Genomic DNA, 18,985 nt, shown 5'->3' on the forward strand with positions numbered 1-18,985 from the left:
TCTTTCATCATTTGTGAGTGATTTGAGTACAACAAGAGTCCATACACGGCCCAAGTTGGACCTCTGGATTACAATCGTCTTTTCACTTCAATAGGTACTCCTATATTAAGCCCACCCACCATGCATCCATGCCCACTTTCCCTATTACTACCACCTGTGATATTAATACCTTTACGAAAAAAACAGTTCAAAACAGACTATATTTTGGGCCCAAGAAACTTATACACCCACACACTGATAGCTATACATAGGTGAAAGTCAATTTCATTTGTTCAGCTTTACACATTACAAAGTTACAATACATTGATACTTAAAATCGCCATATCTACTAATGTAGTTTTGTGCATGGAAACCGGGTTTTGTCAAATCCAGTGACAAATTACATTCCAAATAATTATGTTATTACATTAAAATACAGAATATGCAACTACAGTGTTAATTGTGAGTGTACCGATAACTGGTTATAAAAGTTTCATAACCAATCTGCATGAGCTAAATGTTTTCATGCACACACACACACTCACACACACATACACATTTTTGTACATAAACATCTTGCCATGCCCACATGTGTGTTTTAACACAACTGCGTGGTCGAATGTGATCGAGGATTTCATTCTCTTTGTCTGTTTGGTTGTAATCATAATAATTTTTTCTCATGATTGTTTCAATGATGGTTTTAAAAAAAGTGAAACATATGGCCGAAATTGAATGCTATATTATGTAATAGACTGGCATTGATTATGCCAGCATAATTTCTGGGTAATTAAAAGTGTAAAGCATAATGCCAGCATACTTGGACCATAACGAGAAATTTTTCATAAAGTAATGCTCCCACAATACTGTCACTGTTTACAGAGCTGATCTATTTTGAATATATAAGTAGCACATCCTTATTAAGAGTAGAAATGATAAACTGGAGCTGTGTTTCCACAGTTCCATTTGAAAGATCAAAAGCTTTCCATTGAGATTGTGGTCTGGCTGAGATTTCCATTATCGAGATATTCTAATAGAGCAGTCTAATACTCTAATAGAACAATCATCATAAGACAAAAAGGAAAAACTGAACAAAGGTTTGGTGTTTCTAATGAGAGAAAATTCTAGGAGCCGACCCTTTGCATAATGCTGCAAATACTGATGAACAAGTTCTGTCTTTGTATATCTATTACTTTTGTGCACAAAAATTACTGCCAGGTTGAAAAAGACTTCTTAGTGGTCTTAGAATACAGTAGTACAATACAATGGGCCTAAATGTACGTATAAGGTAGACCCTATACTTATACAACATTGTTGTATAAGTATAGGGTCTACCTTATACTTCAATATACTGGCTTCTTTTCAAACCCATGATCCTCTCTATTTCAGGGGCATATCCTGAATTTGTTTCCGTCAGTATGAATGTACTGCTGTTTGATCACGTACTGACAATTGCTACAGAATTTGGAGATGTTTATTTGAATCAGTATAACATGTCGTCAGTGTGTTAAAGCACCTCTAGTATGCTTGTTGTAGGGAGTCTGGAGTATGCCCACGCTCCCAGGAAATGTTTTGAGAATTAGACGCCAGGAGAGTGAATTTGATAACATTTCAGTCACTAAAATAAATTGTACAGTCTTTGTTGAAGCAACCTGGTTGCAAGTTGGATACAGGCTCAACACTACCATGAAGAAGCTAAGCAGTTAATAATAAAGTTAGCATTTAGTTAATAAGGCCATAAGCACCTTCTCTCGATTTGAACTATTGTCCTGTATTAGTATTGCACCGTAAAGCAAGTAAATTAATGTGTTTACATATATTGTGATTAGCAATTGGAAAGTATATAACTATTTTGTTTACTGTAACAATGAACCAATCATGATTCTGGGAACTTATAATTATTGTTGTAAATTACATGTATATAGATGATAGACCATTTATTTCAGAGCTTAAATGTCTCAATCTTTTAAGTAGAGAGTAATTACACATGTATAAGTATTCAAATTGAAGGTATCAAAGATGTTAAATCAACAATATACATTCAGCATATATACATGTATTGTAGTTAAATTATAAATTACAGCAAATAACACACTGTGTAATTCATGTGTGAAGTAGCTAGTTCATACATTACAAAATGCTCCGCTATACTTCATTCTTTAGTATCGAGTTTCTTTGCATGTATTGGTCTACGCCCATGCAAGTAACAATAAGAAATATATGCATTTCGCCTTTTCACCATGCGATGTATGTAAAAATGATGGTGGGTTTTTGGCATAGAGCAAACAATTTTTTTAAACCTGGACATCCATGCAAAAGTTTGCTCACATGCCATGGTGTTAAAACTTGGGTTCTTTTCTTTGATTGGTTGTGGATCATATAGGGTTTTGCACCTTGGATCACAGTGGTTGTTGATGTAAAGGCTGTCTATTATCTTATTTATATCTTTCCAGATATACTTGAGATCTCCTGTGTAGAATACAAAACAACCACATGTCTTTAGATCCATTTAAAACGCCTGTACATACCTGGTAAGGGCAAATCATTCCTAGCAACTTTCAGGTTATTCACATGACACATGTTGTCATACGCCAGAATTACTTCTTTCCAAGTTCTTCTTGTTTTGTTACCAAATGCCGCAATAAGCCATGATAGCATTAATAAAAACACCTGGGCTGGCCCTTCAGATCTACATAAACAATAGTATTATTGAGAAAAGAATGCAACAACACTTAATAATGAATATTTATATATCAGTGAAATTTACTGGTGGATCTAGGATTTCTAAAAGGGGTGTCTGAAACTTACTAATTAAGCATCCAAGGACATGGCTTAAGAAAATTATATACTTTTAAAGTGAACAGTTTTCGTTTACTTACTTAAATTGCAAAATAAACAAACTAGCTAGCTAACTGCAAGGCTAAATTTGTAGCTAAGTTTCCCTTCTGATTGCTCTATTAGAGAAGCTAGTTGACTTCTCTATATGAGTAGTTTGTTGACTTCTCTATTAGAGTAGTTCAATCCATTTTAATGCAATGGGTGGTGTCAATTGCAACTGAGTAGGCTTCTGAAAAAGAATTTTGGTTGAAACTACCAAAACCCATGTAGATCTGCCACTGAAACTTTAAGAGTTCAAATTGCAACAAATGTTCGGAAAAACTTCAAATTTTTTTTGTAGTTATTACATTTAAAATCTTTAGTGATAAGGTTCTACTCGACCATGTTACCTTGATGTCAACCAAATTGGCAATAACTTACTTTTTGTTGTGCGATAATGTTATATAGTGTTTTACTTTAGTGTGCTTTAGTCAACAAGTATTGTTATGACAATTCAATTTAATGATCTCCCTTTATTTTTTAAACCAGAATACTGTAAACAAGCATAGATGTAGTGCTCATAAGTAGCTCATTACCACTACATATGCTAGTTAGGACTACGTCCACTTTCACAACATAATTCTATGTGGTCCATGCATGTCCAGTATAAATGTAATAGATGTATGGTAGCTACAATCCCCACAAACAAAAAACATAGTGTGCTCAAGACACCTGTTTAACACATCTATATCAAATTGTAAGCAATCCTAGTTTGGGAGAGTTCACTTCATACTACTGTATGATATATTCAGTGTTTGTTGGCAGTGGGTATATTCACAATGCATTTGAACCTTAAAAACTAGTCAGTGCATAATGCAGGCAATCTCTGTAATGATAAGGAATTCACAGAAAAAAATATGTGGGTACTTAGGCCACTTCAATTTACATTTAATTATTTGTTTCTTGTGCCCAACTGACCCAACATTTTTCTATACAAAATATTTGTTAATCACATGATCACAGTACACTTTGTGTTAATGCCACAAAGGGATTGCCAGAAGTAAGGCAGAGTAGTTATCTTCACTATATAGTGGGCTACTGACAAGTGGCACAGCAATCACAGTGTAGCTTAGCTACCATTTGAAATGTAGATTGATTTTCTGAAGTCATAAATGGTTAATTTTATTATGTCGACCTGACGACCCTCTACTTAGCTGGTTTTGGTTCGAGATACAAAAGATTAAGTAGAAGTGGCCTTATGATAAACAAACAAAAAATCCTGGCTTCATATTTAGTTAGTTTGTTACTGTAAACAATTAGTAAACATGTTACAATGCTGTGAAATTAAACCAAGGCCTTAGAACTTACTGGTACAGGGGCTGCCACATTTGTATATGTCCACCACCACTGGCACACATCCAAATCCCTCTTGTCCATTTTTGGAGTTTCTTTGGTTGCCCCGTGTCTTTATTGCACTGTGTTTTTGTTGCAGCCACTTCTTCGCAGCTGTCTAATTGTGATAAACCTGGATACTGTTCCAGAGCTGATGAAATGCCTGTAAATAACAGTATTGTTAGTTATACAGTGTTACACATAAAGCCATATATGTGTTAACATTTTCTTCAATATTTACTTTTAAATATATGTATTATATCTAGTATTTATAAAGTCTTCACTATAGCTACACGATGCTGATTGTGTAAGCGTGTACAATCATGCACCTACCTTGACAATCTGCAGCAGTAAGATCTGCATTGGAATCAGCTGTCGGGCGCTCTTTAGAAGCTACATTAACAAAAATATAGTATTATTTTCTGTATTTTATTCTTGTCAGGCACTACTACATATTACTTAAATTATGTTCATAATACAGCACGTTAGACTTCAGATCACACCAGTCCACACTCTTTAGCTGTGGCATATAGTATATGCATAACTAGTCTTCTGTATGAAGCTAGATCTTACTATAGATGCATTCTTTAAAAACTGAAAGTTGTTAATGGCAATGTCAGATAGCACTAAGCACATGTAGTACTAAAAATTTAAAATTTGTATATGGATCTTTCACAGATCATATAATTATTGGAAACTGGCGATGATCTCTCACACACAGCCAATTACTCTTGAACCGCATGCAGTAGTGGTTCATAACAGAGATCGCCTAATAGAGCATATGCCTAAACAACCTCTTTAATTGGTTTTCCAGTAACAAAAAGTTAATTGAAATAAGTCTAGTTAGTAACTATGAAGTCTAAAGGAACTGAAGAGGAAAAAAATTTAATTCTTGAAATACACCAATTTCTTCATATTCATCTCATATATAATAATTTTTCTATATACAGGAGTACAGGAATAAATGTGGGAATAAAAACTGCATAAATTTGTCATTCTTGTGTCCTTGACTTATCTAAAAGTGTGATTCGATATGATAACATCCACTTTGAAGCTGTTTTGCTTCCTTTAGGTTCCCTTTGCCATTGAGTAGCTATAGCTCGTGGTAGGGAGGCTATGGTTTGTGCACAATACAGCATTAAAAGTTTTACCAAGTTGTGCTAGGTGTCACTATACTCATTGGATTAATTAACAATGATCTGATTATATCATAAGGCATGTCAATTTATCAATAGAATCAAGGATCAAAAAAGTCAAGACATTAAATAATCCAAGAACTACAATGGAGTGTATGAAGCCCTTTAAAGTGTAACAGTTCTCTATCCAGGTTCAATAGGTATGATACATATCCAGTGTGATGGTAACTGTGAAACCTGCTTATTGTTGGATCAAAGTTCTTGAACTTATTACTATAGGCAGGTTATTGGTCACATTGTACACAAATGGCACATTTAGAGATATACAAGTTGGTTGGCTTAGACAAGTGACCTTATCGAACAGTGACCCAATTAGACAGGTTTCACTGTATTGTGTTTGTTGGATTATACAAAGAGATCAAGACGGATACATAAATAATAAGCCACGGCACAGTAAGTTGTTTAGCCTTGATGAGGAACTATAGTAGCAGCTTGCTTTACAATATATAGATGATAAACCTGTACTGTGTGATTGAAGTGTTTATTAATCCAAAAACTGTGTATTTCTGTGTAGTCTTTAATAATCAATTGAGTCTGAATAGAGTACTCTAAAGGGCTTTACATACTCCATCGTGCTGACATTTAACTATTGTCATAGCAATCTCTATTTCTCATGCTTTAATTTGCAGATCCTGGGGATGCACCAGAAGTTAATGCTCCCCTTAGTGGCCTTTATTTCTACCAGCCCTACATATGGGACATAGCTACAATTATAGAGCTGAAAAACTAATAATTAACCAATAATTTGTATTTGCTTGCAGCTTGCTTTATGATCTACATATGCTTATGCAGCTGTTGTTAAATACCAAGTGAAGACTTCAGTGGTAATTGCAGCTAGATTTCTGAAATCTTTTTTGAAGATCCACATACCGCAATCACCCAAATAGAGCAGTCTGCCTCACCTATTTGAAATTCTTGGTTGCGCCTTGATTGGTTTATACATTAGTGTCATTCACAATACCTTATTTTGAATATACTTTCAATTAAAGTTACTGAATAACTTTATAGCGGTTTTTTCTCATGTTTTAATTTATTTTTCGCCGACCCTCCGTTTATGTATTTTTACACCAGTATTATTTTGCATGACTAAGTAAGAAAGTGCACAAACCTTCAAGTGAAAATTTTAGAAATTCTCGTAAAGTGCAAGGTATGCCTTTTTTCCCTGCATCTTGACAATGTTCCCCACAAAAGGCCATACCAGTAGCTGGCTCATTTGGACAGGAGTCCACATACTGCAATGCTCCATCAAAGCCAGATATTTCCTTGGGAACACGATACATGCATATTGGATAACAGAGTTTCCAGTTCCCGTCTACTGCAAATAGTTTTCCACAACCTATACATAGATAAAGTATTATTAAGTACTCTGCTGCATTCATCAGCATAATAAAATACAATTCCTATTCTGGTATATGTAATGCTGTAATAATTCAATGTGAATGGTAAACAGCAATAATATTGTCTAGGCATACCAAGTGAACAATTTGGTTAGGGTTTGTATGCAGTCACAAGCATAGGCAGCTTCAGAAATTTTGTTGACCAGTTTCCAAACCAGCTTTTTGTGAAGTTGAGACCAAAATTTTATCAAAAACTCAAGTGAGAGACTTTACACTTTTATAAAGGCCCTATAAATTCATGTGGTTTGGTGCCATTTTAATTTGGGGATATACTCCAAATCACCAAATGTACTGTGTGTACAACTGTATAATACAGACCGGTGATTCCAGCGATATACTTACACTCTTTTATCGTGAAACAAAAGATATAAGCTTGTGCTATCCCTGCTAATTATTGGGTTAAAATGATACTGATAATATTGATTAGTAGAGCTTAATGTAAGTAGAACTATACGTACATGTATTACCATACAGTACAAAAATGAATCTTATTGCATCTAATATGAAATCCAACACAAACACGCTAATAAAATTATGAATATTTAACCAGGCTATTTTTCATATGTGACCATTAGGTAGAAATTGGTTACTAAAGTCTTTCAACAAATTTATATAATTGATGTTCTGTTATATTGAGGAGTATGTCAACACTTGCTCTTTCATACGTCAACAATGAAAACATTTAAGATGAACAGTAGTTCTCTGACAAATTTTAATAGATGTACAAGAGTGGTGTAAGATTACATTGTCCAAAGCTGTTGCTTTGTACATACCTCTACGTTTGCATTCATCAGAACAGGTGTCATGATCATAAATGCTGTCTGCTCGCTGTTCATCTATTAGACTCATAGCCTTCTCTCTGTCATTTGTCCTGGCAAACAAAAAATTCTCCATGTCTCTATCTCGCAATTCCAGCTCAAGTTCATAATTCCAAAATCCATTTGCCACAGTTTTACGATGGATCTCAGCAGCAGTAGAGAAACCAAAATAATTTTCATCATCTCCTACCAAATACAAAAGTACCTTGGAACAATATGGTATGCTGTACATGCAACTTCAATATCACTTATTAAAAATCAAATAATAAACAGACTCCAAAACAATAAAATAATAAGAACAAGAAAGTGATATACAAATTACCATACTTTCCAAGCAAACCCATGCATGTGCTGCCCTACATTTGACAACTTGAAAAAATCAGCAAAACATGCAAAGACAAATAGCGTCTGGATATTATGGTGGCATAATTTTGTGTCTATGTAATGCAAGTTCATAATAATTTTTTATGTGATCCAGTCTGGGAAATGGGTCTTATTGCCTATCACAAGACACTTTATTTTTTTGCCATAAACACAAAACTACATCACTAAACTATCAAATTGTACAGTGATCACCAGCAAGGATCCAGTACTGGCTGCTTTTAGTGGGTACTGTGGCAATCCATATGATGGGTCTGTGGCCTTGATGAAGCACTGGCTAACCAGCAGGTGGTTTTGTGAGGCTGTACAGCTCTGTGGCACTGAATAAAGAGCTGTGCTGTAATTTAACGGCGTTTTTGGTCAGTTTTATTTTGTCTTGAATGGCTTATAACTTGGCCAAATTCATATCTATGGGATGATATTAAAGTTTTTGACATGCTTCATGCCACCACTGCCCACCACCCTTAACTGAAGCTCACCTGATAAAGCCAATCTTGGTTTTACAGCTATCTAAAATGGTGGAAAACTTTTAAGAATGCTGCTTCTACAATGGATGGTCTAAGAGGTAAGAAATTGTTGTAAAATATTTTTATTGTTAGCTTAGCTTCAACCATTAGCTAGCTATAACACTCTGAATACTTCAAACCATCATTTCACAATGCTTTAAATAGACGATAAGAGCCTTTTTCCCAGACCACGTCACATATTATTCCATTCTTATGAAATATAGAGCATTTTGTGAGCTAGGGAACAGAATCTCAAGTTCATTTATTACATACTAGCATTGGTACCTGCCCTACGTGCAGGACCATGTACCTATAATACATTATTAAGTAAAAGATCAAATGTCAGCACCACTCATACCCTACAGCATACATGGTCATATTGCTTGCCTTATACAATCTTGTGAGCATATACCATGGGCGTGGTCCACAACTAGTTAAGTACGAACATTTGCTCTGATTGATAAGGGCATGACAGTGTGTTATTATTGCGCCTACTTTGTTTAGCTATAGCCATTAGGCTGTTTGATCATTTTGTAAGTGTAGCTACAAGCATCTACGTACTTGCTCCTACAGTATGGAATCAGCTATTAGTAATGTGACACCTGAATACGGCTGCTCTAAAGAAAGTGTCGATATGAAATAATACTGTCTCCGTGAGTGGAGAAGAAGAAGACGATTCGTATTTGGAGATAAAAGGAAAGGCAAAGCACAAAAGGCAGACACTTGTTGGAACCTGAAAAGCCACATCCCAGCAGCGAGTTAAATATTGTGGCAAACAATCTTGATCATGCGCTGCTTCATTTGGCCTGTAGGCTTGCGACTGTGGTCAGGCAGGCAGACAAAAATTCTATTTTAGCTATTTTTAGAAATAGAATTTCAGCACTTTTATGGGTATTCTCTGATATATAACGTTTAAAATAAAGTTAGAAACGTGAAGAGTCTTTAGTGAAATGTTTATTTGGTGCATGAAATGTTTCTAGGATAATTTTTAAGGGGATGAAATCTAGGGCACGTGCCAAATCCACTGCGATTATTATTATTATTATTTACCTATACTGTACAACTTCAGAAATGAAGAAAAATGTACAGACAAATCACAAAAAAAAATAATAATAATAATTCAATACAATAAGTAAATTATAATTTAATTATAGATTTAAATACTTCAAGTGAATTAGAGTCTTTAGCTAGGTTAGGTAAATCATTCCAAAGTGAAATTGTTGCTGGAAAAAATGAGGACTGATATGAGGTCCGTACTTAAACAGTCTTAAACAGTACTATCGATCCGTACTTAAACAGTACTATCGTACTGTTTGATAACATTGTTGTACTGTTTGATACTCGTGAAACTTTTTATTAGTTCCTACGCACACTTGCATATGAGTTACCAAAGTGGTACATATTAGTTACCGTATTTACTTGGTTAAACGCCACACTTCAAATAGTCACCGCATTTGAATAGTCGCCGCAACATAGGTCACCAGTTTGATAATAAACGCCGCCCTTGAATAAACACCGCGTCTTTTATTCAGGTTCCATGTATAATCGCAGTTTCTAATAGAAAATGAAGTTACAGTGTTGCTTTTAAACTACAGGTAGTGTCATAGGCGGATCTGAGGGGGGGGCCAAGGGGTGCTGTGCCCCCCTGGCCCTTCTCGTGCCCCCCTGGCCCTTCTCGTGCCCCCCTTGGACCTACAGTACTATATTGATACCAGAAACTAGAATCATGCATTCACAGTGTATTCAGAAGTATAGAAAGCCAGTGAGCAAATAGCAGACAACAGTTATAAATGTACTTTACAGTTATAGCTAAACTGTACACTACAAAGAAAGCGAGGCAAATAAACTTGAATTTTTGTGGAAAGATCGAGATACTCTAATAGAGCAGTCACTACTCTAATAGAACAGTCGCAGTTCTAATGTCATCAATTTACAAATATAACAATGCTAGCTACTCCTTATTTTGTTTTGGTATGCACTTCACCATCAAACAGGTCTATCTCAGATAGGCCAACCAATCTTTGTATGCATTGCAAAGCATACACTTTGTTAGCTAAGTGCTATCAAAAATGCTTTCAAATTCAAACCTAGGAGGTCTAATTTTAAAAATTTTCTTCAACTACAGTCTTAAAAACTGTATGTCCATCATTCATCCAGCTATATGCTAAATAAAGTTATACAAATGAATATAACTTGTGTACTAGAATTCCGCCATTCTTATCCCCACAGTGAAATAAACACTGTTGTGCCCTAAAACTTCTTGCTCCCCCTTGGCCCCCCTTGACAGTGTCTCCTAGATCCGCCTATGGGTAGTGTAGTGTGCTAAGCAAACCTACTTACGTGTTGTATAGACTGATTGGTAGCCGCACGTAAAAGTGCTGTAAGTACAATAAACGCTGCCATTGAAAAGTAGCCACACTGATTTTTAACATAAGGCTAATAGTAGTCGTGGCATTTAACCAAGTATATACGGTATATGGGCACTTGTGCTTTGCCTGATATATACGCACTTGCCCTCAGGCTTGTGTTTATATATGAGGCAAAGCACTCGAGCCCATGGTATGTATATATAGTATACAGTACATATATACTATAGTGTATAATTAAGCACATACGTACTGTATGCAGAGTGGAAAAAGCATAATACAGTGTATGCAGGACATAGTTACCTTCCTCCAAAGTAATTGGATAAGATCGACTAAAATCTACCATGTTGATGTAATTATGATTCTGAGAGTCTCTCATAGATTCATTATAAATCTCCGCAATAGATTCAAAACTATTCCATCCATGATGGCTGTGTGACAATAACATTAAATGGTATATAGTGCTACATATATATCAAATCTAAATATATACAGCAACTGTAGAAATTTAAATTACTTTATTGACACAAGTGATCAATCTTATCTCTATTATGTATGTTTGATTGCAAATACAGTAGCAATAGCCACAAATACACGATTTAATTTGCAATTTACCATATACTAAATACTGCTTTTCCCTAGGGAAGCTTAAATTCATAGGGGAATTTAATGACAGCTTTTGAATGCTATAGTAGCACAAAGATATATAAATGTTAGAGGAGCAAACGTGAAAGGTTCACATACATGCAGAAACAGTGCTGCAGTTACGAGTAAATGTTAGGTCTAAAGTCAATTGCATGACTATAGTGTTGTACTAATTACCAATAATTAAAACTAGACAAGTTTAAGCTAACATCACAATGGCTATGCACACAAAGCTTGAACTATTGTTCAGTGCCTGTTTTAGTGAAGCCTACTGTAGTCAGTAAACTACAAACATGTCAATGTTCACAATGTATAGACTACTGTATGTGCATGTTTACTTCACAACATTTGTAAATACTACTTCAACTATAACTTACGCAGCAGCACCCATATGTGCACAACAGAATCGATCCATATAGGCTACTTGTGAGCAGTGGACAAAAGGACGTGATTCACTGTAGTATCTATACCCATTTGTAGAATTTCCGTATTGCTCATATCGGTAATTTATGCTACAATAATCACATCGTAATGTAAGCTTAGAGGCTGGTAGTGGTCCTGACCAGGTATAACAAATAACACTGGTAGGCAAATGATGGGCTTGTAATGATGAACCACACGTTAGACAATTATCAACTGGTGGTGATAAGTAAATATTATGGGCAGAGCCTTCTAAGAATGTTGTTTTCCATAAAACCGATTGCTCAATGGGACCAAGAACTTCCACAAATTTTTTTATTTCTGCACATGTATTCTTCAGCAATGACAGATAAACTTGTCAACTCTTCTACACTTGGTACAACCATCTTGTCTGCATTGGATGACAGAATGTTTCTAAAAATACACGATATATTTCTAATATAATTAATGTACACTTAATAACCAAACTATAAACCAACAATCCATACACACACCACTATACTGGTACCGTCATATGAATGGCATCAAACAATTGAATAATTGGTTTAGAAACAACCCATGCTCTTTATGCAATTTGCTATATAAGAGACTATTACATGACAAAGTATATTGATTGTGATATACAGACATGTATGTATGTATTCAGATTTATCACATTGCACTAAAACTATAATTATTTCATGTGTACATTCATTAATATTATAGCATAATAATAATTACACTTAATTTTAAATAACACTAACCTTATAATGTATATTCGGCAATTTTATAGTAGTGACTCCCTAAAGTAACACCCCACCACCCCCCTTCCAAATGGACATCCCCTTAAAACTACACCATAGAAGTATCTTACAAAATTTTTATCTACAAGCCTCTATATGATCACAACAAGGCTAGAATTTAAACAACACAGTATATGGTCACTGTATTCTGCCTGTGGGATATACCTTCCAGCCCTGCATATATATATTTATAATGCTGAATATTTAGCTTCGGTAACAAAGCCTTACTGTGTTAAATATTAAGATTGCCACTACATTATTTATGCACACGCAGTATGCCTCAGAACTTGTGAATCTTGTATCAACCAGCTAGGAGCAAGATGACCACGTCTTTGATAATCAATTAATGCTTACGCAGCACAATCACAAGTTGACCTCATCTCCTTGGCATTGGTGACTGGTAAGAATAAAGAGACACAGAGAAACCCCACTCCGTGTAATGATGTACAGATCAGTTGTGTAAGGTCCGCTTGAAATACACTGACAATCAGTCACCCTATTTACCCAATTGCAACAGTCAAGCATGCATAGTATCCTAATAGAACACTCACCATATAGCTATATAAAGAAAGTAAAGAAATTGAAGTAGTATTTTGGTAGTATGTAGGATACAAGTAATAAAAGTTTCTAGTAAAAGCAAGTGATATTCTTGGGACATTCCTTGGACCAAGACAAGTCCGTCACCTCATTTGAACACAGTAACTTATTCATTCCGAATTCTGGGATGAAGACCAGCTTGACTTCCATATCGTACAATGGAGACCAAGAACAATCCAACAGGTCATTCATTTTTTAACATATATTATTATATTAAAGTAGCTACATGTATAAGTTAGGGACTATGACTTTTTATAAACTATTCACGGATGTAATTATCACATTGTATGACCAACTGTTGGTATAATCCATGGACCATACGAACACCCTGAACATCCTTAAATCACTATAGAAGGCAAAATTGTATCTACGAATGTGGCAATGATAAGAGGACTTGAAGAGATAGCTGAATGGACAGTACAGAACCCCTGCCGAAGTGCTGATGATGACAAATACTTGCTAATCCAACTCTCTCTATTCTATTATTTTGTCTACAATAATTGAACTAGGCTCTGTATAAGTATGGGTCACGGCTACTTTTGAGATGATGAGATATGGATTCGAAGCCTGTTAGGCCTACTAAATTCTAATAAAGATGCAAAGATTAAATGCATTTCTATAATTATTCTTTTTTTATAACTTAATCCCCTGAGTAGTGGGCCCCAAGTGCACAGTGTTCTATTGTTATTTTTATAATACCAATCGTCCATTGTTTTCCCAGTTATTTTCGGTCTAAAAGTAGTTAAGTGTCCCAAGTACAGTTTAGGTTACGTTATGTAGCTAAGGATGTAGAATATTTTGCAGTCAGACCTTCAGTGCTGGCCAATGTAAAGTATACTAACAAACAAATTTTGTTTTCTGGAGGGAGTACACAGAAGGTAGAGCCTGTACGAAGTATTTACCCATAGCCCAGGCGCCTAAGTGAAAATCTTAGAGCTAAATCACTTTAAGTGAAAAGGGACAAATATCTCAGAAGGGGTGTAAAAAAACCAACCAAATCTCCACACCATGCACCCAGAGAATTAATTTGTCTGAAGTACTCTGTATCTTCTGCAATTAGATGCAATTGTAAGGTAATGACAGATGGTAAATCATTACCGTCCATTATATGCTTCCATATATATAGTACACCAGAATTAAAGGCAGACGCGTATAGTCCATAGAAACACACTGGGGTGTGTTGTTTAAGTATGAATGGAACCATGCATGCAGTTTGATAAGAAGCATTGATTCCTAAATAGTTCTAACAACAGGTGATAATTTAGAATGCCATTTAATGTTTACAAGAATGTAGATATCAGCACTTTTATGCAATTTTTTTCCCGGCCCACCATGTATATACAAACCGTGTTAAACTTTACAAGCTCCATGTAATAGTATGCACAATGTAACCAAACTACACTCAACATTTGCAATACTAGTTGTAGGAACTCTGTAATTAGAACATGAACAATGAAAATCATAGATGCACACACATTTGTAAACGTATTCATATTGTATGTACTTTCACATGATTCAATGATATGCTCTGTGTCGTTCTTACATGATGCTGCAAGCAGGGTAATGTCGTTCATACACTTGTAATCACAGAACTTAATAAAATGACATTGTTGTGATATTGGACCAGCAATCGTCTTTGAATTATGCATGTACACCTTGCAGTTGGATGTTGGCAGTTCATGATTCCCTCCTTAAAACCCCATATATGGCGGACGTCAAATTTATTAAATCACATGTACAGGGGGTCAATATTTATCTAAAGTTTTTAAAGGTGTGAATAACGTCAATATCACTATTGTATTGTACATATGTATGTATTAATCACACAGCCCTGCATAACCATATTCATGTCATTATAAAGCACATGTACAGTTTCAATTAAGATCACTCCTGCAGGCATTACTATTAAGGCTGTGGGTTGTCACCATCACAATTATAGTATGTTCACTATATGTTATGTTCACTATACGTTATGTTCACTATACGTTATGTTCACTATACGTTATATACATACGTTAGTTTGGTACTCCACATATACGTATACTCCATTAAGGTAAATACAGCTATATACTCTCTAATACAACATTCTTACAGATGATGCCACTTTTAATACAATTATCACTAGATGTTAATTTCTGTGACATTCGTTCGGTAACAATCAGTATGTGCATGTGTGTGTGCGTGTGAGTGTGTCTTAATACGTCCTTGTGGTCGCAGTTTGTGGAGGAAGAGTAGACATCGCAACTTTTGTGGAGCTACCAATTTGTCACTGGTTCAGGAGGAATTATAGAACTCTGCTATAGCAGTGCACTGTACAGCGGGCAGCTACCAAGTACCAAGTGTCTTAATACGTCCTTGTAACTGCAGACTGCATGCAGTGAGGAATTGCATGGAGGCTTGTTGATCAGATTATGAATCACATCACTCGTGTCACCCTAGCTGAATTAATTCCCACATTTTACTGGCAAATCCATTAGCTGCATGTGTTATTGAGTGTATCATCATTACCCTCTGCATTCCACTTTATGTATGTTATGTTGGTGTGGTTTGTGGTCAAGCTGTTAAAACCCCAAACTTTCCAAAAAAAAATTAATTATATGCCTGTGTATACTGTTCTTTCAAATCCATGTATAGTCATGGCATGCTGCTTTAACATACTACTGTACGTTAATGTTGGACAAGTTTTGCATACCCCATTAGCAACAATATTCCCTATAGTGTATAGGCAATATTATGCGTAAATACATATTCTCACATTCACGAAGGTAGTTTTCACTTTAGCTCTTCTAGATCTAAACTAGAGTTTGATATCCAAGGATTTGTCATTTCAAATCACTAGCTATAGCCTCCCCCTTAATAGTGAAGATAAACACATTACATAACAGAGTGACAGACATGCACAGATGGATGGTCTGATGTTCATGTAATAAAAAAGAGGGGGCACACACTATAACAAAATATCCCATATATATGTGCCTATACCTTTATTTAATATGCCCCCAACCACTCCAATAAAATCATTCCAATACAATATTTATTTTGTCGCGTTCTACACTGTATATACAATTTGTTATTTTGTCAATGTTGGTGAGTTCACAGCAGGGGTTATGCTTTAGCAGTTAGCTATCAACCGTCAATCAATTCGCAACACATTTAAATGTAACTGTGACAATAGCTCATCTCATATTGCTTAAAATCAGTACACACCCTCCACCCACTCCCACAACAGACTTTAGAGTACACCAGTACTGTCTGGTCACCAAACTATCTAAATAATATCCAGAGAAGATCAGCTAGGTTTACTGTTAACTGCTACTAGATATACGAGTGTGTTACAAGCATCTTACAACAGCTAGATTGCATTTGGCCCATTTTATATTGAAGAAGAGATAAGATGAAACTGATAATGTTGTACAGAATCATCCATATACTTGCATATAGTCAGCACAATTTACCATTAAACCATAATAACATCTCTCGACGCCATTCATGCAGATTCATTTAGCCAGCTACCAGGCTATAGACTGATACAAATATTAATATTGATTCTCTCTTTCAACCATTCTTACGTGGAATAGCCAGTTACCAAATCAAGCGGCAATACTGTATCATAAACATCCCTCCCATTTATAAGAACAGTTTAAGCGATAATTAAATTAAATTTGTACTTTTATGCTCAATTCTAAGTCTTGTACAGTAACTTCTCATTATATAAATGAAATTATACACCATAATGTTGTATAGTTGGGAACCCAGAAGTAATAGGATTTATTGTGGAAACTTTGTTATGCTCTTCACCAACATTATTTTGAGGTTTAATCCCTACAACAGAATATCGGTATATCACTTCAAGTGTTGTTTTTATGCAAAAAAATAAACTGATAACTAGCCTACTATACAGAGATGGAACCATTTATGCAAGCATCAAACATGCAAAATACAAGTGTCAATAACCATAACATGATATATCTTAGCAACAGATAAATAGAAATAAAGTTAACAATAAAATACAATTGCATGTAAAACTCTCTCACAGCTGTGCTGTTAGTTGCATGTTTATATTAATAAAACATAGCAGTCCATCATGGAACATTGTATTGCCACCATTTACAAGTGAATGAAAAATATTGCCAAAGCTTGGCCATTGCTCAGCAAATCGTTCCTTTCTAATGGTTATTAACTCTTGTCTTCCTCTTAAAGGGTCTTGTCCAAACTCATTGAATATAGTTATATGTCCTCCGTTTTCTTCGTACATTCTAACAGCTTCATCTGCTGCTGGAACCAGAGTGTTATCAATTTGCTTGGTCTGATTATTTCGTGCCATCATCACATTCGGGATGCCTTTGTTTCTACCTAAAGTAACGGTGATAAAAATTTCATAAAGTAGCTAGCTATCTATAGTGAAATATACCTGATATGCGATGCTCGTTCCAGGCTGTCACAAACATTGTAGTCCCAACTTGGCTGACGTGTAAAGTGTACCAGGAGACGCAATGTTTAATGTGATCGTCTTCCAGGTTGAAATCGCCATTTTCTTGCATTTCTATTAGAGCGGCCTTTATGGGGTAGTTGACCCTTCCGTTGACCTCTACCCATATCCTTTCGATCACATGATTCTATTACAAGACACCAAAGCAAATCAGTATGAACATCACATGAAATGAAACAACAGTTATTGTATGTGTGTCCCACTCTTATATCATTGTTTTAGAATGTCATCTAGTCAACATTAATATATATATATATATTTTTTAATTTGGGGGTTTACCCTGCTTATCCAACTACAATAGCTGCTGCTAAACATCAGTAGTCCACTATAGGTTATTCTTGTTACATCATGATAATGTGACAAATACAATCTCACTTGAGTAGAGGATGTCTGCAGGTGAGGTGGTCCAGAAGGGTTTCGTCTATATCCTGCCAGGTGTTCTTGGATGTACAACATAAGATACCACTCCCTTCCATGGTCAACCCTGATCTGATCCCACATACCATACTGGCATATGGTTTGCCTAAACAATTCAAATGCTAATAATTAAAAGAAATGTGATTCTAACAATACTTCATAGAATTTTAATAATCACTGTTAACGTTATGGATGAATGTGTGGGTAGTAATGCAGTGCTAGTGTAGTTGCTACAAGTAATGAAGTACCTGTACACTGTATCATAAATCACACTGTTGTTTTTAATAGGCATAGTGCTAAATGCCACAATTTTCCGGCTAAAGCCATCCACTGCACATATGTGGGTCACACCAAACATAACATTTTTTTCATTTTGGTCGATGTGTAGTTTGTGACCAAAATAATCTGCCCTGTATGTTGTAGGATTTGTCATCCTGGCAGTGGAATTTGTACGGGCACGGCAGTACACAGGTGAGACATATCTCAATGATTCGCCAACTCTCTTTTCTCCTGTTCTGATTCCCCTTGATGCCAATACCCCTGTAAATGTTCTGCGTCCATACACAGGACCCACCTATATGTATATAACACATAGTATGGTTTTAAATAAATGGTTATATCATGTTGTACCTCACTGACAGCAGCGGCTACGACCTCATCTAACTCAGGTTTTGTCAGCCGGCTTGTTTTGTGAATGTTCCTTTCACGGCAGAACCTATATATAGGATGAACCAATCTAAGGACTATATTACTTTTGTATGCTGATTATTCATAAACATATATGCA

The 18,985-nt window shown here is 35.5% G+C and overlaps 2 protein-coding genes across 2 annotated transcripts in view; both read right to left on the reverse strand.

Annotated features, from left to right (window-relative positions):
- Positions 1-2,026: 2,026 nt before the first annotated feature.
- Positions 2,027-12,300, reverse strand: LOC136267549 (uncharacterized). Its single transcript, XM_066062712.1, has 9 exons — positions 12,270-12,300; positions 11,872-12,052; positions 11,153-11,313; positions 7,552-7,782; positions 6,490-6,717; positions 4,519-4,578; positions 4,162-4,348; positions 2,505-2,665; positions 2,027-2,445 (listed from the first exon to the last, which is right to left on the reverse strand). The coding sequence occupies exons 1-9, from the start codon at positions 12,298-12,300 to the stop codon at positions 2,129-2,131; spliced, it is 1,557 nt and encodes a 518-aa protein (XP_065918784.1). The 3' UTR covers positions 2,027-2,128.
- A 5,023-nt stretch (positions 12,301-17,323) lies between these two features.
- LOC136267550 (uncharacterized) overlaps positions 17,324-18,985 on the reverse strand; it is a 51,581-nt gene continuing 49,919 nt past the window's right edge. The window contains exons 3-7 of the mRNA XM_066062713.1: positions 18,830-18,914; positions 18,448-18,773; positions 18,158-18,305; positions 17,705-17,909; positions 17,324-17,646 (exon numbers count right to left, since the gene is read on the reverse strand). Coding sequence (XP_065918785.1) covers positions 17,324-17,646; positions 17,705-17,909; positions 18,158-18,305; positions 18,448-18,773; positions 18,830-18,914 — 1,087 coding nt within the window. The remainder of the gene's footprint in view (positions 17,647-17,704; positions 17,910-18,157; positions 18,306-18,447; positions 18,774-18,829; positions 18,915-18,985) is intronic.

This window comes from Dysidea avara, chromosome 9 (assembly GCF_963678975.1).
Source record: "Dysidea avara chromosome 9, odDysAvar1.4, whole genome shotgun sequence".
Lineage (NCBI taxonomy): Eukaryota > Metazoa > Porifera > Demospongiae > Dictyoceratida > Dysideidae > Dysidea > Dysidea avara.